Source organism: Gymnogyps californianus, chromosome 13 (genome assembly GCF_018139145.2).
Source record: "Gymnogyps californianus isolate 813 chromosome 13, ASM1813914v2, whole genome shotgun sequence".
Lineage (NCBI taxonomy): Eukaryota > Metazoa > Chordata > Aves > Accipitriformes > Cathartidae > Gymnogyps > Gymnogyps californianus.
In genome coordinates this window covers 2,951,623-2,971,723 of record NC_059483.1, presented here as the reverse complement: position 1 = coordinate 2,971,723, position 20,101 = coordinate 2,951,623, and the positions used below count along the sequence as shown (strand labels likewise).

The window sequence follows — 20,101 nt, the reverse complement described above, 5'->3', positions numbered from 1 at the left end:
GGGGAAGAAAAAAGAGTTTGTCTGCACTCCTAAATCTATATTCAAGTGGCTTGAATAATTTATTTCCTTTTTAATTGCTAAAGTTGACGGCAACTGCTGGCTGCTCTAAATTGTGTTAAATCATGATACTTAGCCATGCAATAGTGGCAGAGGCCTTGGGTTCTATTTTTAAATATTCATTGATATTTGTATGTGATACAGGGTATGTGTTTGTGGTTAGTACACTTGGTCCTGAAACAGAGGTAGCCTGAGCATCAGGGTTCACTGTAGTGCACGGGGGAAGCAACTGGTGTGAGAGAGTCTCTGAAAGGGATAAAAGGAGTGAAGAAAAAGGCTTCTGGCTTCTTTTTTGGTATTGCTGCCACGCACATTTAAGTAAAACAGCTTTGCAAATTGCAACTTGAGTAAAAGGCTGTCAGTGGAGCTTTGAATCAAGACTGTTCCCACCTGGTGTTGCATAGATGGATGTTTGAGGCGTATAGCCTGCCTTGCACGTACTGCCTATCATGTTCTCCTGCCGATCGCTAGCCCAGAGACATAAATATTAATGGTAAGTGTACTGTGGTATCTCTATGTGATTTGAGCTTCTCCTGAAAGCCTCTACTGCAGTGGCGGGGGAGGGAGCGTGGAGAAGAGGTTAATGGTCTGATGGTGTGCAGTGGGCTTTCCTGCCACGTGTCTGATCTGGGAGTGATTCGCAGCTCTGCATGTTTGTGCCCATCGCTTCCACCGTCCATCTCGGCCAAAGTCAAATCAAGCTTCTGCTAACACGCCTGTTACCTCCACTGCTCTTCACGAGCCCGAATCTTCCATAGGCTCCTTTACAATAGGTGAGTGATGTTAACTAATTTAGGACATTCTTCCCTGTCTCTGTTGTCTTTGCTCTGGACCAGTAGAGCAAACACCTAGCAACTTGCGACCTTGTGCACAGAAACCTGCATTCTTTTGGCAAAAAGAAATCCGCTTTCCTTCTTCTAGCATGTGCCTAGGTGGTAGTGTGGGTATTCCAAGTACCCAAGTGGGTGTAACCCATCAGCACGGATTTGTGTAGATGAAAAAGGCTCTTCATGTAGTCAGCAGAGCAAGAAAAGTTTTGGGGTTGAATGTCTTCCATCTGGTGATGGCTCAAGCCAGGGTGCATAGACCGTCTGTACCAAAAATGTGCAAGTAACTTCTCCATCCTCCTGTCCGTGCTGATAATCATTACAGAAGTGAAGATTTGCCACCCAGAAATCTTCGTCTCGTTCTGGTCTATGATGGAAATCCAGGCCATTGGGGCAATGAAGAAAAGTACAGTATCAAAGTACAACACAGGTCTCTGCAGTGGATAACCAGGCAGGAGCTCTGCTGCTGGCGGGGGGACTGCAGCTACCGCAGTTTCTGCTTGTCTTTAAAAACAGCAAATATGGGTCAGAAATCTTTGGATAATATTCTGTGTTTGAGAGACCTACTTGAATGTGCTTTAAAGGGGAAATTAAAAGCGTTGTAAATTAGGCAAAATTACATGCAAAGGGCCCCGAATTAGAAAGGAGAAGTTTGTAATAAATTCCTCAAGGATGTAGAGTCTAATGTGTAATTAGGGAACCACGAATTGCCTGTTACTGCTCGTTCTTTGTACTGAAAGACTCCGTGTCTGTAACTTCGAAAAACGTTTCAATCGCACACAGTCACCAGGAGCCATCTCGGGCTGTATTTTAAGTGTCTGTTTACAGAGTTGTTACAAATTGCCTATGGGATGTGAACTGTCTATCACTTCCAGAGCAATTAGTATGTGAAACCTTATCAAAAGAAATCCGTCAAGTTTGAAAAGCCATAAATATTGTACTAGGATCTCTAAGGAAATCAAAGTGAGTTTGATATAGTATTTATTTACATGTTGCTACACAAGCAAATGCACTTACAGATGCTCCAGTCTGCGTTATTCCCTGTGCTCTATATTCCATTAGTCCCATGTTATTTGAGAGAGAGAGAGAATTATCCAGTTGTTTTAAATATTATATAGCAATAGCGGACTGCTCCTGATACCTAATTCTGTGTAATTCAGGCAGGTGTATTTTTCTGGGCAATGATTTGTTGTAATGAAAGGAAGGCAGAGGTGTAACATCAGATCTTCATTATGTTCCTCAGTTTTATGTAGCCAAATTAATAGAGTTTGAAGATGGCCTTTGGGAAGATGTTGATGCTTTGCGCTCTAGAAATAGGTCTCCTTTAGTTCCCCCTGCGTTGGGTTCCTCTGTGTGGAGGAATCCCAGATCATCACCATTTGGTGCTCTCTTTGATCAGACCTCTTTACTATTGCACAACTTTACATTTGCCTTCTGCTCTCCTGTGACCTGCTTACCCAGAGTTTCCAATCCGGCTCTCAGCTCAAATGACACAAATATTCAAGACTTTGAGCTAAGATAGAGGCTAGGAAAAGCTACTACAACGATGAGAGGACTGGAAAGCCTGTCTTGAAAATGAAGGCAGAAGGGCTCTTGATGGCTCTCACCAGCAAAGAGGCAAGAACTCTTTAAGCTAAAGGCATCATTAGCCCAGAAGCACATAGCTGTAGACTAGTAATGAAAATATTTAACCTGGAAATTAGAAGGTACTTAGCAATTAAAGTAATACCAACTTACAACGGAGAAGTAGGAACCGAAAACCTTGCTGCTTCTAGGGTATGTTTATGAATGGGACTACGTAACCTCCTGGGGAAGGATAGGCTGGGACAGGGATTGTTGATCCAGAAAGAGCCTCCCAGTTCTGTGTTTTTCTGAGGAACGTGTGGTCAATTCACCATTCCACAGTGAATGGAGAGTGTTGCCGTATTGCAGAGCTCGGGGGGCTTTGGTGGAAACCTGCTCTGTGAAGATTCACTCCAATTTAAATGCCTCTGTGCATTCCAGGGCAGTGATGTTTATTTGCCTATTGCTGGATGCTTCTGGAGAAACAAGATAATTGTTCACCAAGAGTAAATTAAAAAAAAAAAACTTAACTACTTGCAGAAAATAATAAGCCAGCTGAGAAGTGGTACCTTGTTTGCTCTGAGTATCCTCTTGACATCAGCATGAGGTTACTTATAATTAGATGCACATGTGTAAATATGATGATTAGATATTCCCACATAAACATAATTATCATATCTTCCTAAAAGTCTAAGCAGGCGTTTTATAATCCTGTTGTTAAAAATAAATAAATAAAAGCCAACAATCTGCATTCAGCCTCTTATATATGTAAACAGTGGAACATGAGGGCAGAATATATTTTCCAAAGTACCTAACGGTAGTTGAGGTCAATTACAGTTATGACTCATTAGAGTATTAAACTAAGAATACGCTTTTTAGTATAATTAGTGTTCCCTTAGAAAACTACAGCAATCTTGTATTCACTTTAATTCTTCAAGCATTTTCAGGGTGTTTGGGCATTAGTCTTAGGCAAATATAATAGGGTTATGTTGCATTAAACTTACTTACAAACTCTGCAACCACTTGCGGCATCTCTCTCACTTACTTTTTTATTGCTCAAATAACTTCCAAAGATGTCTTATGAAACACAGAGTACTGTCTAATTAGTCATATAGAAGATTACAGCTGTTTAATTTAGTGTTCAGTATTTTGCTGATTCAGAAATTCCAAAGGAGTAAAACATACAGTGTGTGATAACATGGCTCAGCAGATCCTCCTCCAAACTGTCTTTAAAGGAAAACAAATTAATAAGAAAGAATAAAAGGAAAGTCATGAGTCAGGCTGAAATGTTCGTGACAAAAAAGTGAGATTCTTGTAAAATGCATTATATTCTGGACTGGAAGAACTTGAAGGAGCAAGAAGAATATTAGATCCATGTGCCAGCTCAGAAGTGTCACAGTTGGAAATTTATATTTGTAGCCATAAAGATGAGAACTTGCAAAATGTTAGCCTTTTCATCATTTCATGGGCTGTGATATGTCCAATTTCCCTAACCAAAGGGGGCAGGGAGAAAATAATTTTCAGGGCTCCAGCTCCAACTTGGGATGGAGCCCAGCGTCAGACTGTGCCCCGTGAGGATGTGCATCCCATCGCTAACGCTGGTGGTACCTTGTGCTTCCAGAGCTCACCTACGCGTGGATCTTCAATGAGTACCCGACCTTCGTACACCAGGACAATCGCCGCTTCGTTTCGCAAGAGACTGGGAATTTGTACATCGCAAAGGTAGAAGCTTCGGACGTGGGCAACTACACATGCGTGGTGACGAACACGGTGACCAACAGCAGGGTCCTGGGTCCCCCCACCCCGCTCATCCTCAGGAACGACGGTAGGACTCAGAGGAGGGGAATTGGGGGCTGGGGTTGGAGCGTTCGTTTTGTTTTCTTTGACTGGCTGTCACCCAGAAATTAAGAAATGGCCTGAAATATTTATATCGGAGTAAAGAGAGAGATTTTCCCCTTCACAGAGATTCAGTGAGGCTGGAGACCTCTGCTTTAGCAGTGGTTCAAAGTCATAGACAGTGGTGGGGTTTATGATGCTGTGGCCAAGGTTGCTCTTCCCACCACTGGAACAACTCGGTATCAGGCAGTAATTCTAAAAGAAAAACCTGGTGACACTTGGCCAAAGACAGGAAATAAAGTAGATTTTAGAGTTTGGATATACTAGTCTGGCTCATTTTATGCAGCCTAAAAGTGAACAAAAGCACTTTGTTGTTTCGGTAACTGTTAGCTTGGGCTGTATTTCCCAGCAGAGTTAGTGCTATTTTTAGTAGTCTGGGGAATAATACAAAAAAGCGAGAAGAAACCAAAAGAGGATTTCTAAATTTATACAGACAATTGATTTGTATCGTCATCACTTTTGAGTAGATAAGAAAAATAAATTTGCATGTTAATTTGCAATGAAAATTAATTAAAATTTGTCTGTTTAAAGGATAACAGTTAGGACATTTGTTCCAGAAATAGAAATGCATTATTAGAAACTTCTTCTAGAAGAAGATCCATTGTCACCTAGTGGTATTTGACAAAAATTCCTTGCTTGTAAAGTATGGGCTCGCTGCTGCCAGCCTCCTGCCCATAGCCGTCCCCTTCACATTAACACGGTTCCTGCGGACGGGGAGTTTGGAAACATTGTCGGTAATGAGAAAGCGCCGCGGTTAGGCTGGGAGGGGTGAAGACGGCTGCTTTTCCAGGTCTGTGCCAGATCTGCTCTCCGTTACAGGGGAAGCTGCATTTCTATAAACACAGTGGCAGTAAATCTGTCCCTCTGAGTCCAGAGTAATGTATGAAAGATAAAGAGGAATATTTAAATTTGTCTCATACTAACATTTTCAGTGTTGAACAAGAAATATTTTTAAGTATTACATTAGGAGGACTTTTATGCAAACCTTACCTGGCTGAAAGTGCTTCCATTTATCACAATCAAGCTCAATGTCTGCTTCTGTTCTGAGATGGGGCTGATGCTGGGATGATTGCTAGGCAGCCTGATTGTAAAGTGCCTCGCCAAGGGCTTTACCCCAGTGCATCGCTCCTCCACGCACTCTGCTTTATTTACAGGGACCGATTGCCTTCCTGAGGTAATTCACAGGAATGTTCTCCATTTCCTTTGAAGTGCACTCTGCTGTTTATTAAAGATATGAAACTTTAATTGAACCTCTGAGGGGCTGGGGAATACATTCCTGAGTTAAACAAGAAAGGTGCTTTTGTATCCGTACAGCCAAAGATGGCTGTGCTCGAAAGCCAAACGTGGGCTAAATGTGTATTTTAAAAGAGGATTGCACTAGTATTACAGGCAAGCTTCATTTTAAAAATCAGCAGGTCTCAATTTTTTGTTCCACATAGAGTAACCCTATAAAATCCGAATATAACACACTATCGCACTTGAAAAGAGAAATTATATATGTTGCTTCAGAAGTGTGAACAACAGAAGGGAGTAAAATGTGAGGCACATCGTATTTCCACTGGCAAATGTCTCTTGCTTATCTTTTGTATTCATGTCTGACGTGTCCAGTATATCTTAATATATATGACATGCTATTTTCTTTACAACACTTTATCATTAAATTAGTAGGCTCGGAGGCTTAGCTCATCAACAATTAATGTTTCAGTTCCATTTAATTTCAATTAGTGAGTTAAGTGGAAAAAAATTCATAATGTACCTCTCCCAATTGATTTACATGTACTCAGCTGCTCCTCTGGCTGCCGCCTGGGCGGGCAGCAAGGTCCCGTGTCTACGGGGGCCCTCATGCAGCTTGGGAAAAGGGGTGGAGGGTCCCCTGTCCCCCCGGCAGCTCCCGAGTTATAGAGGGGTTGATGCAGCTCTGAGACCCCTCAGCCCTGGGCAGGAGGGTTGGCGTCCCAGCCGGGACAGTCTGACCTCCTCCAATGCACCCTTCTTAAAATTGTTGCTAGAAGTTTCTAAGTTATTGCCTGGTTGGCTTCATGTTGAAATACTTCCCATGAATTCCAAAAAAAATCCAGGTACTTTACAACAATCTCCTTGTGAAATTTCTGTTTTTCTCAAAAATCAAAGTTATTTTTAAACTGTAACACATTTTTGCTGTTGTGCAGAATTAATTATGGGTTCCTGTAGTTGATACATAGCCCCGTTACTTTGAAAGAAACAAATGGTGGAGTATGATACTATCCAAAAGGAATACTGGTCACGTAGAACTAAGAACAGCACCTGTATTTGTTTTTTTAATTATTTCATGCTGAGTTGAAGCGAGAAAAAGAGAAGACTCTTTCCTTTTTTGCTGATGATAATCTCTCACTCCAAAACTTTAAAAATTCCCAATTCTGGAGCTGTAGGAAGAAAACAGAGTTCAGATGCTCACAGTTTGGCTGACCCTATGCTGTTCGATATCAAGAATTTCAATTGTTTTAACAGATATGTGTATGAATTACATGGTGGGTATTCTTACTGTAGCCAATGTTCAAACCGCTCATCAAACTAATGAACAGCCCTCGTTCCCCCGGAGCGGCTCGCCGCTGCAGGGCTGGGTGTGCAGGATGGCACGCGCGGGGCTGAAATCTCACCCGCGAGAACCCCGAGGTTTCTTTGCACATTTCTTCCTCAATTTATGGTAGTAGTTTTCCTAGACTCAGTCGTGAATCATTTAGGCTTTTTACGTTGAATACCTGCCAGCTTTGTCGTGATTATTTTACTTGAATGTAATCATCCTGGAAAAACAGCTTTTCAGCGTGTTTTTTTTTTTAAAGCGCTGCTTGCTTTACAATGCCAGGCTTTTGAGCTGTAATCTGTAAAAGGGAAAGATACGGGTATAAGGGATGAAATCAGATCCTGTAGGCAGATCGCTTTCCCCACCTGTGCCTTTTGTGCTTCTCTTTCGCTTGTTTTCAGCTGCCAGGCTCCGGAGTTACAGATCTCCTGATGTTGTTTGCAGCGGCTTTTTGTAACCAGTGGTACATGCTCTTGTTGACAGAACTCGGGTTCCTTCCCTGTCGCTGTACTGTGGAAGCAGAAGGTGCCTCTTATCCCATTAGTTATCCTCAGACAGCTTTTCCTCCTTGGAGAGATAAATATCATAGAGGGTTGCGGGATGGCGGTAGGAACAGACCGTGCCGAGGCAGCTGTCGCGGTCAGTGTGAGCTCAAACTCTCTGCTTCTATGGACAGAGGATATCTGATGATGTTAAATACAGTGTACAAAGTACAGTGTGTGCTGGGAAAAGGATGGTTTTCCTCTGTCCCTCTTAATTCCCTCCCACAAATGCATGCAATCACCCCCTATTTAAATATTTTCATGTAGCTGCATGGGTTTGTGGCAGCGAGGATGCTTGCAGTGCAGGTGGATAAAAGATTTAAATGCAATATTATTTAAGTGCTGCAGTCCCTGAAACTGCACATTTACAGTTTGGGACCTGTCCTCCTGAAATGTGCACGCATATTCCAGCACAGGTCTTCAGGAACAACAAGCAGCTCTCCCTTCCACATCGTGGAAGTGCTAGTGTATAAAAGGAAAAAAAGAAAAGATATTATGGTTTTCTAGATTTCCCAAGGTATTGAGGTGAGGTTTCAGCTTGGGTTCTGCAGGGATGCGAGTTAGTCCTGACCGTACCAGTTGGCACCAGTTGCGGAGAAAGGGCTCTCTGAGCTATTTTCATGCTAGGAAATAGAATAAATAGCTAAATATATATGGCACCAAAGGCTGGGAATGATCCTAAAGCCTGAAGTAAGGCATCCACTAGGATGGTAGCACTTACTGCAGCTCAGACAGAAAAAGGGTTTAAATTTGAATGGCTCTTTCCCAAACAAGCCTTCTGGCAGCTCACCGCGGGATATGGACTGGAAGAGAGGGAGGAAAGGGAACAAACCTGCAACGCTGTCTCCTCCACTTAATAAACCAGTGTCCATTGTCTGGCTGCCCTGTCCCCGTCGAGGCCACGGTTTCCGCACCATGTCCCCTGGAAGGGCAGCGGGTGCCCGGAGGTGCCATCCCCACCGCCACCGCAGCACGTTTGGGACCCTCTGGGCCATCCCGACCCTGCAGCAAACGCCAGCCAAAGCCTGTTAGGAGCACCCAGGTGTTCACAGCCGCCGCTCTTGCAGTACTTTACTACTTCTCTTTAAAATGCACTTTGGATTTTTTACATCAGAATTAAAACAGGAATAGTAGGGAAGAACTGAAATAGTCCTGAGATAAAATTACCATCGGGGCAGCTGTATGGGCCAATTAAAGTTTAACATTTCACAGGTGGTGTCGGGAAATTCATGTCATCTCCTCAGACAAATTAGCTTGCTTCTGAATTCCTGGGACTTTCATCCAAAAGCACGTTTTTTAAGCCTTGAAATTGGAAGAAAAATACGAAAGCCTCTGAAATGCAAACACGTAGAACATCTGATGTGCCATGACACTGGAAACGTTCTCCAAGCTACAAACCCGGTGTCTATTTTAAACTTTCATTTTCTCCCCCATCCCTTCCACCTGCACGGATAAGTCAGATGTTAAATCACCCAGGAACAGCAGCAAAAAGAAGGGCTGTCTGTGTGGAAATGGTCTTGGATTCGGGATAGAGATATCTCAGCTGCCCTGATGTTTCTCCTATAAAGTGGAGAAGGCAAGACTCACAGCATACCCTATAGATATGTGTGTGTGTGTGCAGGTAGGTTATAATTGCGGTGGGAACCTCGTGATTTTTCCAGGTATGAGTCCTGATATTTAAGCGGTTAGAGTTTGCAGTAGCACTGATAAAACAGCTGCCCTCGCCGTTGTAAGAGGCAGTAGCGGTTGCCAGAGCTGCAGGGCCGTGGGTAACAGTGGCCGGAGCCGATGTCCTACGGCCCCAGGTAGCCCTCCCATCCTGGTCTGGGGTTTTGTCACCCCTGGGACTAGAGGTCTCTAGTCCCAGCCTGAGGCAAAGAAACGGTGTCATGGTTTAGCCCCAGTCAGCAACTCACCACCACGCAGCCGCTTCCCCCTTCCCCCTCCCAGTGGGGTGAGGAGGGGGAAAGAGGGAAAAAAAAAGTAAAACTCGTGGGTTGAGATAAGAACAGTTTAATAACTAAAGTAAAATATAATACTAACAATAGTAATAATGAAATACAATAATAATAATAGTAATGAAAAGGAATATAACAAAAAGGAGGGGGAGGAAGGGAAAAAAACCAAACAAACAACAACAAAAGAAAAAAAAACCACCAGTGATGCACAATGCACAATGCAATTGCTCACCACTCGTTGACCGATGCCCAGTTAGTTCCCGAGCCGCGATCCCCCCTCCCAGTTAACTCCCCCCAGTTTATATACTGGGCATGATGTCATATGGTATGGAATAGCTCTTTGGCCAGTTTGGGTCAGCTGTCCTGGCTGTGTCCCCTCCCAGCTTCTTGTGCCCCTCCAGCCTTCTTGCTGGCTGGGCATGAGAAGCTGAAAAATCCTTGACTTAGTATAAACACTACTTAGCAACAACTAAAAACATCAGTGTGTTATCAACATTCTTTTCCTACTAAATCCAAAACACAGCACTATACCAGCTACTAGGAAGAAAATTAACTCCGTCCTAGCCGAAACCAGGACAATCCCCTCTGCTCATGCACCTGGGCTGTGGTGGGGCAGGGGGTGGCTGGTGGCACAGGCCCCGAGGAGCTCTTCAGCCATCTTGGGGAGGGTGATGGAGGCCATAGTTTCTCCAGGTAGGTCTCCAATCTGAAAGCCAGAATCTTCCAAAGTGAGGCAACTGCCTGAATCTGGTCAGGCTTTCGTGGGATGCATAGCCTCAAAAGCTCTTTCTCTGCCAAATTTGAGGTCTTCATTGCAGAACATGGAAATGCTCTTCTGGGAAAAGATCTCAGTAGGTTCTAACATCAGCAAAAAGGTGCTGCTGCTGCTGCTCCCAAACGTTCACACCCAGCCTTGCCCTTGGACACCACTGGGCAGTAGCTGTTCTTGGCTTGGCTGAAGCTTGCGCAGCAAAAGTTTAACACAGAGTCTGCAGAAATTTAGGCAAGATTGCAAAGATTTGGCAAGTCACAATCAGGAGAAGAGAGAATTTTCCATGACTTTAACTGTAACAGACACTTCCAGCCCTTCAGGGCTGCAGTGGTAACGTGCAGAGGGCTAACGAGTAGCATGGCCTGTAATTCTTGTTGGTATAGTATGTAAATGCTGGAGTGCTGACACAGACTCGTGGGTTTCCTGCTATATGTGCTGGCCAGGACATGACTATGGAAAGAGTATTCATATTGTTAATAAATGCATTTAATTTTGATGACTGATGTTGTGCAGCAGCTACTCTTTATATAACGTACCAGCAATGCTTATTTGCAATTAACCGATTGGAAGAAAGATGTAACCTGCTATTGCACCAGAACAGGTAGTATACAGGTCAGCAAGTAAAGGTAGACTTGATGTAGGCCTCATACTGAACATTTTCAGCTTTAAAACTCTAACTGAGAAAAAGTAAAGAAAAAAAGGCTTTTCTTGCATCCCCTTTGCAAAGCAGAGGGACAGAAAGCAGCACTGCAGTCACGGGCCGCCATAAGCAGCTCTGACTTACCTGAATATCTCTGCAAACTCATGCTATCTCATTTCTGTGTTACTTGTGCTATCTCATTTCTGTGTTTGTGCATACCGGTGGCATTCATCTGGTCTGATCCAGCACCGCTCCCGCCTCGCAGCCCGCGCGCTCCTCGCCGGCCCCGCGCTTGGCCAACGTCCAGGACGCGCCGCGCAGTTAAGGTTTAAACTGCAATCATCAATTAGCTGATAATCACTATTGGTGAAATTATATGTGCCGGTTTTAAGACAGTACAGTGACTAGAAATGTAGCCATTTGTCATGAATATAATGGCCTTTTTATGTGCACAAATTTTTAAGCACAATTTCATAAAGAGGCTGCCACGATACGTGATTTACTGGGGCAGTAAAAATAAAGAAATTACCCGAAGAGTATATGATCTCTGCGCATCTAAATCCTTGAAGTTAATAGAAGCCTTGATTAGCTCCAGTGCTTTTAAAACTTTCTAATGACTATTTATTCTGCATTTCATTTTCTAGAAGGTGGTGAACCTCCCTTGTTATTGCTTTCCTTATTTCACAAGTTACCTGCAAAAATCCTGAATATTCAAAAGCAAAAAGTAACAGAGCCATGAAGAAATTTTAATCTTTGGCAGATGGTGTGGAGCGCTGGTTCAGGTTTTCCTCTCGCAGTAAATGGGAAAAGAGCCCACACTACACGGCTGTTAGAAACAGGCCATGTTTAAAATGAATGGATTAATTGGGCAAGTAATGACGTATAGAATAGCTCTGTGCTAGCACGGGAACACTTGTGAATTTATTGCAAAAATTCAACCAAGCCTTAGCGTCTATTTTATGTTCACAGGGGTGATGGGAGAGTACGAGCCGAAAATAGAAGTGCAGTTCCCAGAAACGGTTCCATCTGCAAAAGGAACAACGGTGAAACTGGAGTGCTTTGCCTTGGGGAAGTAAGTTTAGATCCATTCTTATTATTCCTCCAGCTTCTCACTTGCATAGTGCTGTGTTGTAGAGTTTGCAGGATTTCCTAATCATTCGCTTTCCTCAGCAGGAGTTACGTTTTGCAGGCATTCATAACAAAGGACTTGGGGAGCAGGGGCTTTGCTCCCCAAAAATATAAACTCCCAAGGAAGAGAGGAGATGTAACTTGTTTTGTAAAGATGTATTTGTGCTTCTCCTGTTTTGAGGTCTCATGCAACACTTAAAACACGTCTCTTGTTTCTAGAGTAAACACTGGCAACACTTCCAAAATGAAAATGTGGGACTGGTAGGAAAATGGATGTATTGTCACAGCAGAACCCCAAATTCAACTTTGTCAAAACAGCGTTTTAATAATATAGAGTCTCCTGCTTTTAAGACTATGTGGGCGATACACCATTGGTATGCATATGTATGTTTATATTATATATAAGCCACCCATAATAAAATTGCTCCAGATCCTGTGCCAGAGTCTTCAGACTGACCATGTCTTCATCATCCTCCAACATGAAACAGTGTTAAGTTGATCAGACAAGAGCTTATCAGGACAAGACCCATAGCTTTTTCTACGAGTCTTATTTTGCTTTATTTTTCTTATTTAGCCCAGTTCCTACAATTAGCTGGAGGAGAGCAGATGGGAAACAGATACCCAGAAAAGCCAGGAGACACAGATCAAGTGGACTTCTTGAAATCCCGAATTTTCAACAAGAAGATGCTGGGCTCTATGAGTGTGTAGCTGAAAATGTGAGAGGGAAAAACGTGGCACGAGGACAACTGACATTTTATGGTAAGCAGACTGCCTGCTTTCAGGGGGTTTTATTGTATCATGTGCAATATGCAGTAAATATTTTGGGAGAAAGTCATTTTGGGGGGTATTTTTAAAATTACTTCCTTTTACAAACAGCACATCTCAAAAAGGGTGTAATTTGAAATAAAACCTGTCTGAATGGTGCATATTAATGGAGAATCAGAGCGGTTGGAACAAAAGCGCATCACTGGAAGGACATTGGCATGGTAACACGCAGAAAACACTTGCAAAAGGCTCACTTGCCTTCTTGTGGCTGTGAGGGTAAAGCAGGTATTCTGGTGGAGCATGCTCTGGTTACAACTTGGGATTTATTACGTACGTGTTGCCCCAGCTTGTGTTAATAAATGTTAATTGCTTATAACCAATTAAGGACTGCTTTCAAGAGGGGTCACTGGTTGCACAGCTTGGAAAGTTGGGATTTAACCCTGTCGGAGCTGGCAGCGTCCTCTTCACCCAAAGACTTTCTACACCTGCTCTTCTTATACTGAAATCAGAGCCATTGGTCCGGGCACAATAAAAATGTAAAACTTCAGCTTCATAGGCCTTCTGTGTTAAGTGGAAGATGCTTTAGTACCTCTAATCCTGATACAAGTGCCTGCCCATCCCCAAATTTCTGCTGGAAACAGCCCCGTCTTGCAAAGCAAATGAAATGCTTCTAGGAGATCAACCAAGCTTGCAGGGGGAAAGTTTTACCTGTTCTGAGTTACTGTGGATTTACCTGCGTAGAGGTGAGCGAGAGTCACAGAGAGGGGTTTCAGAGGTACGAATGGGCTGTTGGTTTGGTACTTACTTTCTGTTTGATATTTTTTGGAGGGGAGAAGGCTGCAGGTTACATACCTGACATGCAGGCATGCAGAGACCTCCCCACCATCCTGAAAATCTTTATTTTGTTGCTGCCCTGTTATCATCTTCAGGAGCATAATAGAGTGTCGTTCTTTATCAAACACATGGAGAGGAATTCAGTGTTTTCTCCCCCAAATGCTCCTGAGGGCCCAACTTCTGTCAGCAGGGAAGATTGGGTTGAACTCCAGAGACGAGAAGAATGTTTTTGATTCATAGTAAATTTACCACAGAAAAAGAGTTTGAGAACTAAGCCTCCTGGCAAAACTGGATTGAATTCGGTGAGTAATGTAATTTTTTTTTAAAAAAAGGCATATATAGGGATGTTTTAAAATTGGAAATCTTTCTAAAAGACATTTCATTTAGAAATCACAACTTTTGGGGTTTCCATTTCAAATGAACACTTCTCCTTTTAAAATTGAGTAAAATATAAAATGAGAAAACATTAAAAAGGAGTGAAATAGAAAGAACAAAGTGAAATCTTTCTTGTTAAGGAAAGAATATGGGATTGATTCAAACTGGTTTTTCTTTTTTTAATTAAAAGATTTGAAGATTTCTTTTTCTGTTCATCAAACAATGCATGTTTCTCCTGATTTTTCCCATGTGGACAGTAAATGAAAAGACTCATCAGTTATACAGTTTTGCTCAACCCACGGCCAAACCTGCCTTCCTTGCAAAGCAGTAAATCGAGCCTTTGGTATACTCCCACCGTAGCATATATTAAGTTATAATCTAATTACCATAATGAATTTACCAGTCTGGATCCCATTGCTGGAGGACTGCAGATCCTACACAAAAGCTGCCACCGTGGCTAGTGCTGGTTTTCACACTCAGGATGGCATTTCAGCAAAGCTCGAGTTTTTATGGGAAGAGGAGCGTCCCCTTCTCTCTCTGTTTGCGATGCTGGGAACTAACTTTACATCCGCTTTTCTTCGTGTGAGCAGAGGAGTTCCCTATGGAGAGGTGTTAGCCTCCCACCTCTGCTGGTTACTGGTTTTGAAGGTAATTGACTAAAATATCGTCCTTGTTGTCTTGAGGGTGATGAGTTACTAGTTTATAAGTATTCAGTTTTCAAGGATAGCTTGTGTTTGGCAGCCATTTAGTACTGAAAACAGATCTCTTAAAAAAAACTTGCTTTCTGTAAGCTAGGCTTTGGAGTTTCACGTGGCAGTGAAATTTTTTGGGGGAAAGTAACTTACTGTAAACATTTTGTACAAATAGTTGAAACTGAAAGTCATTTTCCTTAATCATTTTTCTTTTTAAAGCGGCGAAGCGTTGTGTTGTCGTTGAAATACAACTGTAATGTTGGCAGAGCTTTTCAGGTTGCTTTTGGTGGGTCGGGGCTGGTGCCTGGAGAAGGGAACGCTCTGGAGGACGTGATGTAGGGCAGTCGGACATGCCGCCTACGCGCAGTGACGTGCTCTGTCACGACGTGTGCCCTGGAGATCACAATCTGGCTCTAATAGCGTGACTCCTTTAAACCTGGTTATCCACCTCTTTGCGTAGTATAAAATAAAAAAAAAAGAAGAGAAAGAAAATGGAATTCAAATTTGCCTGCTCGCTGTAGATAACCCAGCGTTGCCTCCGTTGTCAGCTTCTTTCAGTGCTCCTGAAAGTTGTCAGGGAAGGTTGACTTTTGCTGTATTTCATTCTTGTATCAATGTTTATTTTTTCCTCTGTTAGCATATCAGTGACACTGAAGTTGTTTGACATTCTTGTTGCAGCAGGAAAGGTTAATTAAACGTGCAAGATCTGTTCTTCCTCCGTTTTCTGTGCTTTGAGCCCCTGCAACAGGCTGTGTTTTATTGCTCTCCAAAAGCATTTGTTTTGAGTGCTGTATGTCCTACTTGATAGATAGACCATCACGATAGAAAACATGTTAATGTTAATGCAATTACAGTGACTTATACCCGTTTCCTTGACTATTACAACTCTGAATGACATATCACTTGTTTTTTTGCCGTAAGTCTCTTGTTCTGTCTGCCATTCCTAACCAGATACCACGTACCTCAAATTAGCTCCTGAGAATTAGCAAATTAAACTGCAAAACCTCTTCTTTTCCACCCTCATTTAGCAGCCATAAATGCGCGTCACGCTGCATTCCTGACTTTGCGGCTTGTTCCCCGCAGACCCCGTGCCAGCTAAATCCCTGGGGCTGAGGCAGGTGAGGTCCCCGGCGTGAGCCGGCGTCGGCACGGCCGGAGCACGTCGCTGCCATGGCGCTGGCTGCGCCGACGGCTCTGCTTCGAGTGCCTCCTTTTCCATTGAACTCGGCAGCCAGGGTCCGCCACGCCGTCGGCTGTGTGTTTTGATCCGCAGCATTTCGGAAGCACTCCCATTGACCTGATTCTATTTTTAATCTGCCTGCTCATAAATTTTAAATTTGATAACCCTCCGCGAGGCTAAGATTTATATGCTGAGCAAAAAGCAACGCCAACAATTTTTTTTTTTGGCAGAAGTACAGTAAACAGATTACCTTAGCTAGCTAATTTAAATAGAAATTGCCTTTTCGTTCATAAAACCAGTATCAAGGAGATGCTTATTTATTATCATTGTGGACATTGTTTCATTCATGTTAAGTTTAGATGCCGTTTCAGTCAGCTCTTCCTTTGTCAGACAGACAGTCGCAACCCAAAGGTTGTCCTGAGCATAGGACGAGAGGCAACGGGCAGATGCACAAGCACAACGAACTCATAAGGCGTTGTTGTCGCTGCTCATCCCTGCGCTCAAAGCCTTTCCCGCGACGGGCGAGAGCCTCGTGCCCCTCTACAGCTCCGCTGACATGCCTTGCCTGGGTTCTCCCCGCTGACCATCATTCAAGGTCTCCATACCACCACACCATCGTATTGCTCTCCTGGACTTCTTTAAAATATGAGTGTATTTTTTTATGCAAAGTGTGAAATGAGATGGTTGTGCCGGTGCTTACTCCTTGGGCTCTGCTTCAGTGTGCATTTACACTTTCCTATATTGACTCTGTCTGATGAGACAATACGATGTCTTGATATCCCCCACCCCAACGACACGTATAGTCTGAAGAACAGAAAACAGGAAAAATAGCTGCCGGTTAAGGTGATCCAAACATAAGCACGTTCAATGGGGCTGGTAGTAACAGCACTAAGAAAGCAGCACGGGGGGAGGCTGCTCTGCCATGCGGGCAGGGCTGCCGGGCTGGGCACAGGCACCCCAGGACAGGCAAGGGTGCTTGGGGCTGAGGAGCTGCACCACCACCGGGAACGTTTGTCTGCCAGAATTATGACCAAAATCATGCAATTTGGCATTGGGCTTTCCAGTCAGATCAACACTATCTTACATGGCCTGGAAGAGAGGGAAAATATCCAAGTACCGAAACAGCTCGGTTTCGGCCGGCATGGATGCGGGTGCTGACTCAGCATCACCTGTGTTGCTCCAGGGTCCTCCAGCATCTCTCTCGCCTGAGCTCCCTGCCCAGCACCTTGCTGGCAAGCCAAGCCGAGGAGGAAAAAATTGCAGTTAAAATGGTTTCTAAAAGTGTCAGCGCAGCAGCATCCGCATTAGCAGAGAGACAGACTTATTTGTAACTAATTACAGTTCTTTGCAGCATTTTGTAAGATATTCAGCAGAAGCCGTTTAATTGGCTGGACCGCTTTTCAGATTAAATACTTCTCAAATCAAAGTCCCACCAGGAATTTATGCGGCTCCTTAATTTTGCAGTGAAAAGAGTCCCCCTTTCATCAATGGGCCTGTGTTTTATTTGTGCGAAAGCTACTTTATGCCACTCTATAAAACAACCTCAAATGTAAATCATATTATGCTCTTCATTATGGTTAGAGGTCTAAAAAGGAAATTTGCATAAGTGAAAATCAGACAGTTTTATGTCTCTACTCCGTTTAGGTCCCAGATCACAAATGATTCGCTGAAAATTCAAAGCCACTTGAAATAAAATGAGTTTCTGGGCTGATAAAAATACAAGAAAATTCACGTAAATAGGACAAGTATATATTATTATTAATTATAATTTACATGCCTCACTAGAAAACCCAGTTTGCTACCTGTTACACAGATACATTGCCAATTGATTTCTCACCTTCAAGCATCTTCATGTTCATTTTATTTAAAGTTCTCAAATCCTGTGTTCTTTCAGGATATTGTGCCAATTTAACTCTTGGTTAACCACCACTTAAACACTTGGCGGCAGCCAAATCCGTCCTTCCAGAAAGGGGCGGTTGGCCTTCGGAGCAATCCTTGCAGTGCCCAATCTCAGTTGGTTACACTCGCCCTGGGGAAGATCACTGCTCGGAGGGAGGATGTCTTGACATGGAATATATATTTTCTCAGACTTTAGTGCAAGAGGGAGTAACTCTGAGTTCTGAATAATTTGCTGCCCAAGGGAAGTCTTGCATCCAGAGCAAGTTTCTGCACAGAGAACAGCCATGTTTCTCCTCCACTTTTCTGTTTCCAAGGGATTGCTGGAAACATGCTTATAGAGAAATTAACTTTTTTAGGAGATTCAAAAAAAGTACTCAAATTATTATAATTTTGGCTTGGAAAAGTAGCTCTCCAGCAGGAGAAGCAAAAGTACAAGTAGGTATGAGAAATGAAGTGTGAAGGCTACTCATAGAGCACCCCGCACCTCCCTTAATCCCCTGGGTAGCTGCAGTCTAGAGCGTCAGGGATAAAAAATAACTAAATCCCTGAGCACTGGTCTTTATGAACGTGCCTGTAATACCTACAGTCCTTTGGTGCCTGGCGTAACTGGGGAGAAAGTCGTGTAATGGTGCAGAATAGCTTGTGGAACAGGAGGTAAATAAGAGGTAGGGACAATCTAAGTATTTTTATCAGCTAGGTTAACTCCTTCAATTTTTCCTCTGTTTTTTTTCCTCTGATATTTAATATTTTAGTCCCAAGCAGAACTCCCAGGCTGGTTCATTATGGTCAGTCTTCCAGAGAGGCAGAAAGGAGACATCCTGCCCAAGTGGCAATATCTGGTGAACTTTCCAAAGACGCAGACAAATGGAGATCATTTAGGTGCAACATTCAAGCAAATGACTTTGGTGGAGGATTTGCACAGCTTTGAGAGTTGTATAGATTTCAAATAGTCCTTAATTGGCAGCAGAGGTCAGGAGGAAGGGATTAAGAGGAGGAAAGGAAGAGAAGAGGAGAAGCGATAACTTGAAGTCTGGTTTCACGTTCCTGTGATCATTGGGAAGGATAACAAATTAGGGACATATGGGTTTTGTTTACAGAAGCTATATCCCCATTTGGACCAGGATGACGCGTGCACTTGTCTGCACAAACCTTATACACTGGCTGCATTCTTTATTTTTAATTACTCATGTATTTTTCCCATCTGTTTTTCTTCTTATGCTTGGCTTTCTGGTCTTTAGACTTTTCTGATCCTGGGCTCAGTCTCAATCTCCTTAGAATAGATATAGTAATGGACAAGTCATTCAGCCTTTCATCTGCCATTAATGATGAATTACACAGCCTGCACTAGGTCATCAGCTGCTATAAATTGGCTTAGGAACACTGAAATCAATATACACCGACCGAGAATTGGATTCTGTATATGTATTAGTACCTCATTTGCTTTAGTCTTTTTGGTTGTTTTGAAGTCACAGACGATTGCAAAGTCCTACAGATTTACTTCTGGTTTATTTCTCACATTGCTCCCATAATTCTCTGGGTTTGTTACTCATTTCTGATGCAGTGCATCATCACCGGCTGTGTTATTTCATTTTCAAATGCCTTTTAGGACATGATTTCTGGTCCAGCTTTCCAGTGCCTACTTTTGTCTTTCAATTTATTACAATGAAGGACAGATTCACTCTGGATTTTTTGGGCTTAGAGAAGTAGGAGTATATTTGGGCATACTTTCCTAATCACCTGGTTTAAAATGCCCCGCCTTGCCTTGGTGAAGACTGGAAGGTGATCAAAGGTAAACAGGTTTTTTTCTAACTGCTGCCATCATTTTTCTTCTGTCCCCCTGAGTACAAATTCCAGACAGCTCTCATCACCTAGGAGGGGGATATTTTTCTTTAAAGCTGTCCTTATGTAAGAGTCATGCTTATATGTCTAAGCTTTTTCTTCCACTTTATAGATTTAGCATATGAATTTTTCTTGCAACTCAGATGAATTCTTTATCAGCTTCCATGTAATTTTTTTCTTTAGTACTAGATTTTTCCTCCAGGATATTTCCAAGGCCAGTAATATCCAAGTACTCCAAATAGGGCCAAAATATTTCCAGACCATATTCGTCTTTGGTCAGCACCACTGAAATGATCTGAAGGACTTTTTCTAGAACACTGCTACTAGTCACAAATTAAACCTTGTCATTATCTCAAATAATGTCGCTATACCAGAAAATGTTGTAGCGTGGAGCTGGTTTCATATCCTTATTTGAATTATTTTAATTATCGTGCTTGAAATCTTGTGTCACATTACCACGTCTTGGTATGATCCCCAATGGGAGGCTGTCAAATTTCATTATATTATGGCGACTCTCATTTGGTGGCTCAAACATATTTGCTGCATGATCCAACCCTTGTGTATTACTCAAGAT

General features: G+C 42.8%; 1 protein-coding gene across 1 annotated transcript in view; it reads left to right on the top strand.

The window, feature by feature from the left end:
* The window catches only part of LOC127021397 (contactin-4-like), a 323,929-nt gene that overhangs the window by 234,927 nt on the left and 68,901 nt on the right, over nucleotides 1-20,101 (top strand). Inside the window, 3 exon segments of the mRNA XM_050904421.1 lie at nucleotides 4,069-4,272; nucleotides 11,785-11,887; nucleotides 12,518-12,702. Of these exon segments, the coding sequence (XP_050760378.1) occupies nucleotides 4,069-4,272; nucleotides 11,785-11,887; nucleotides 12,518-12,702 (492 nt within the window).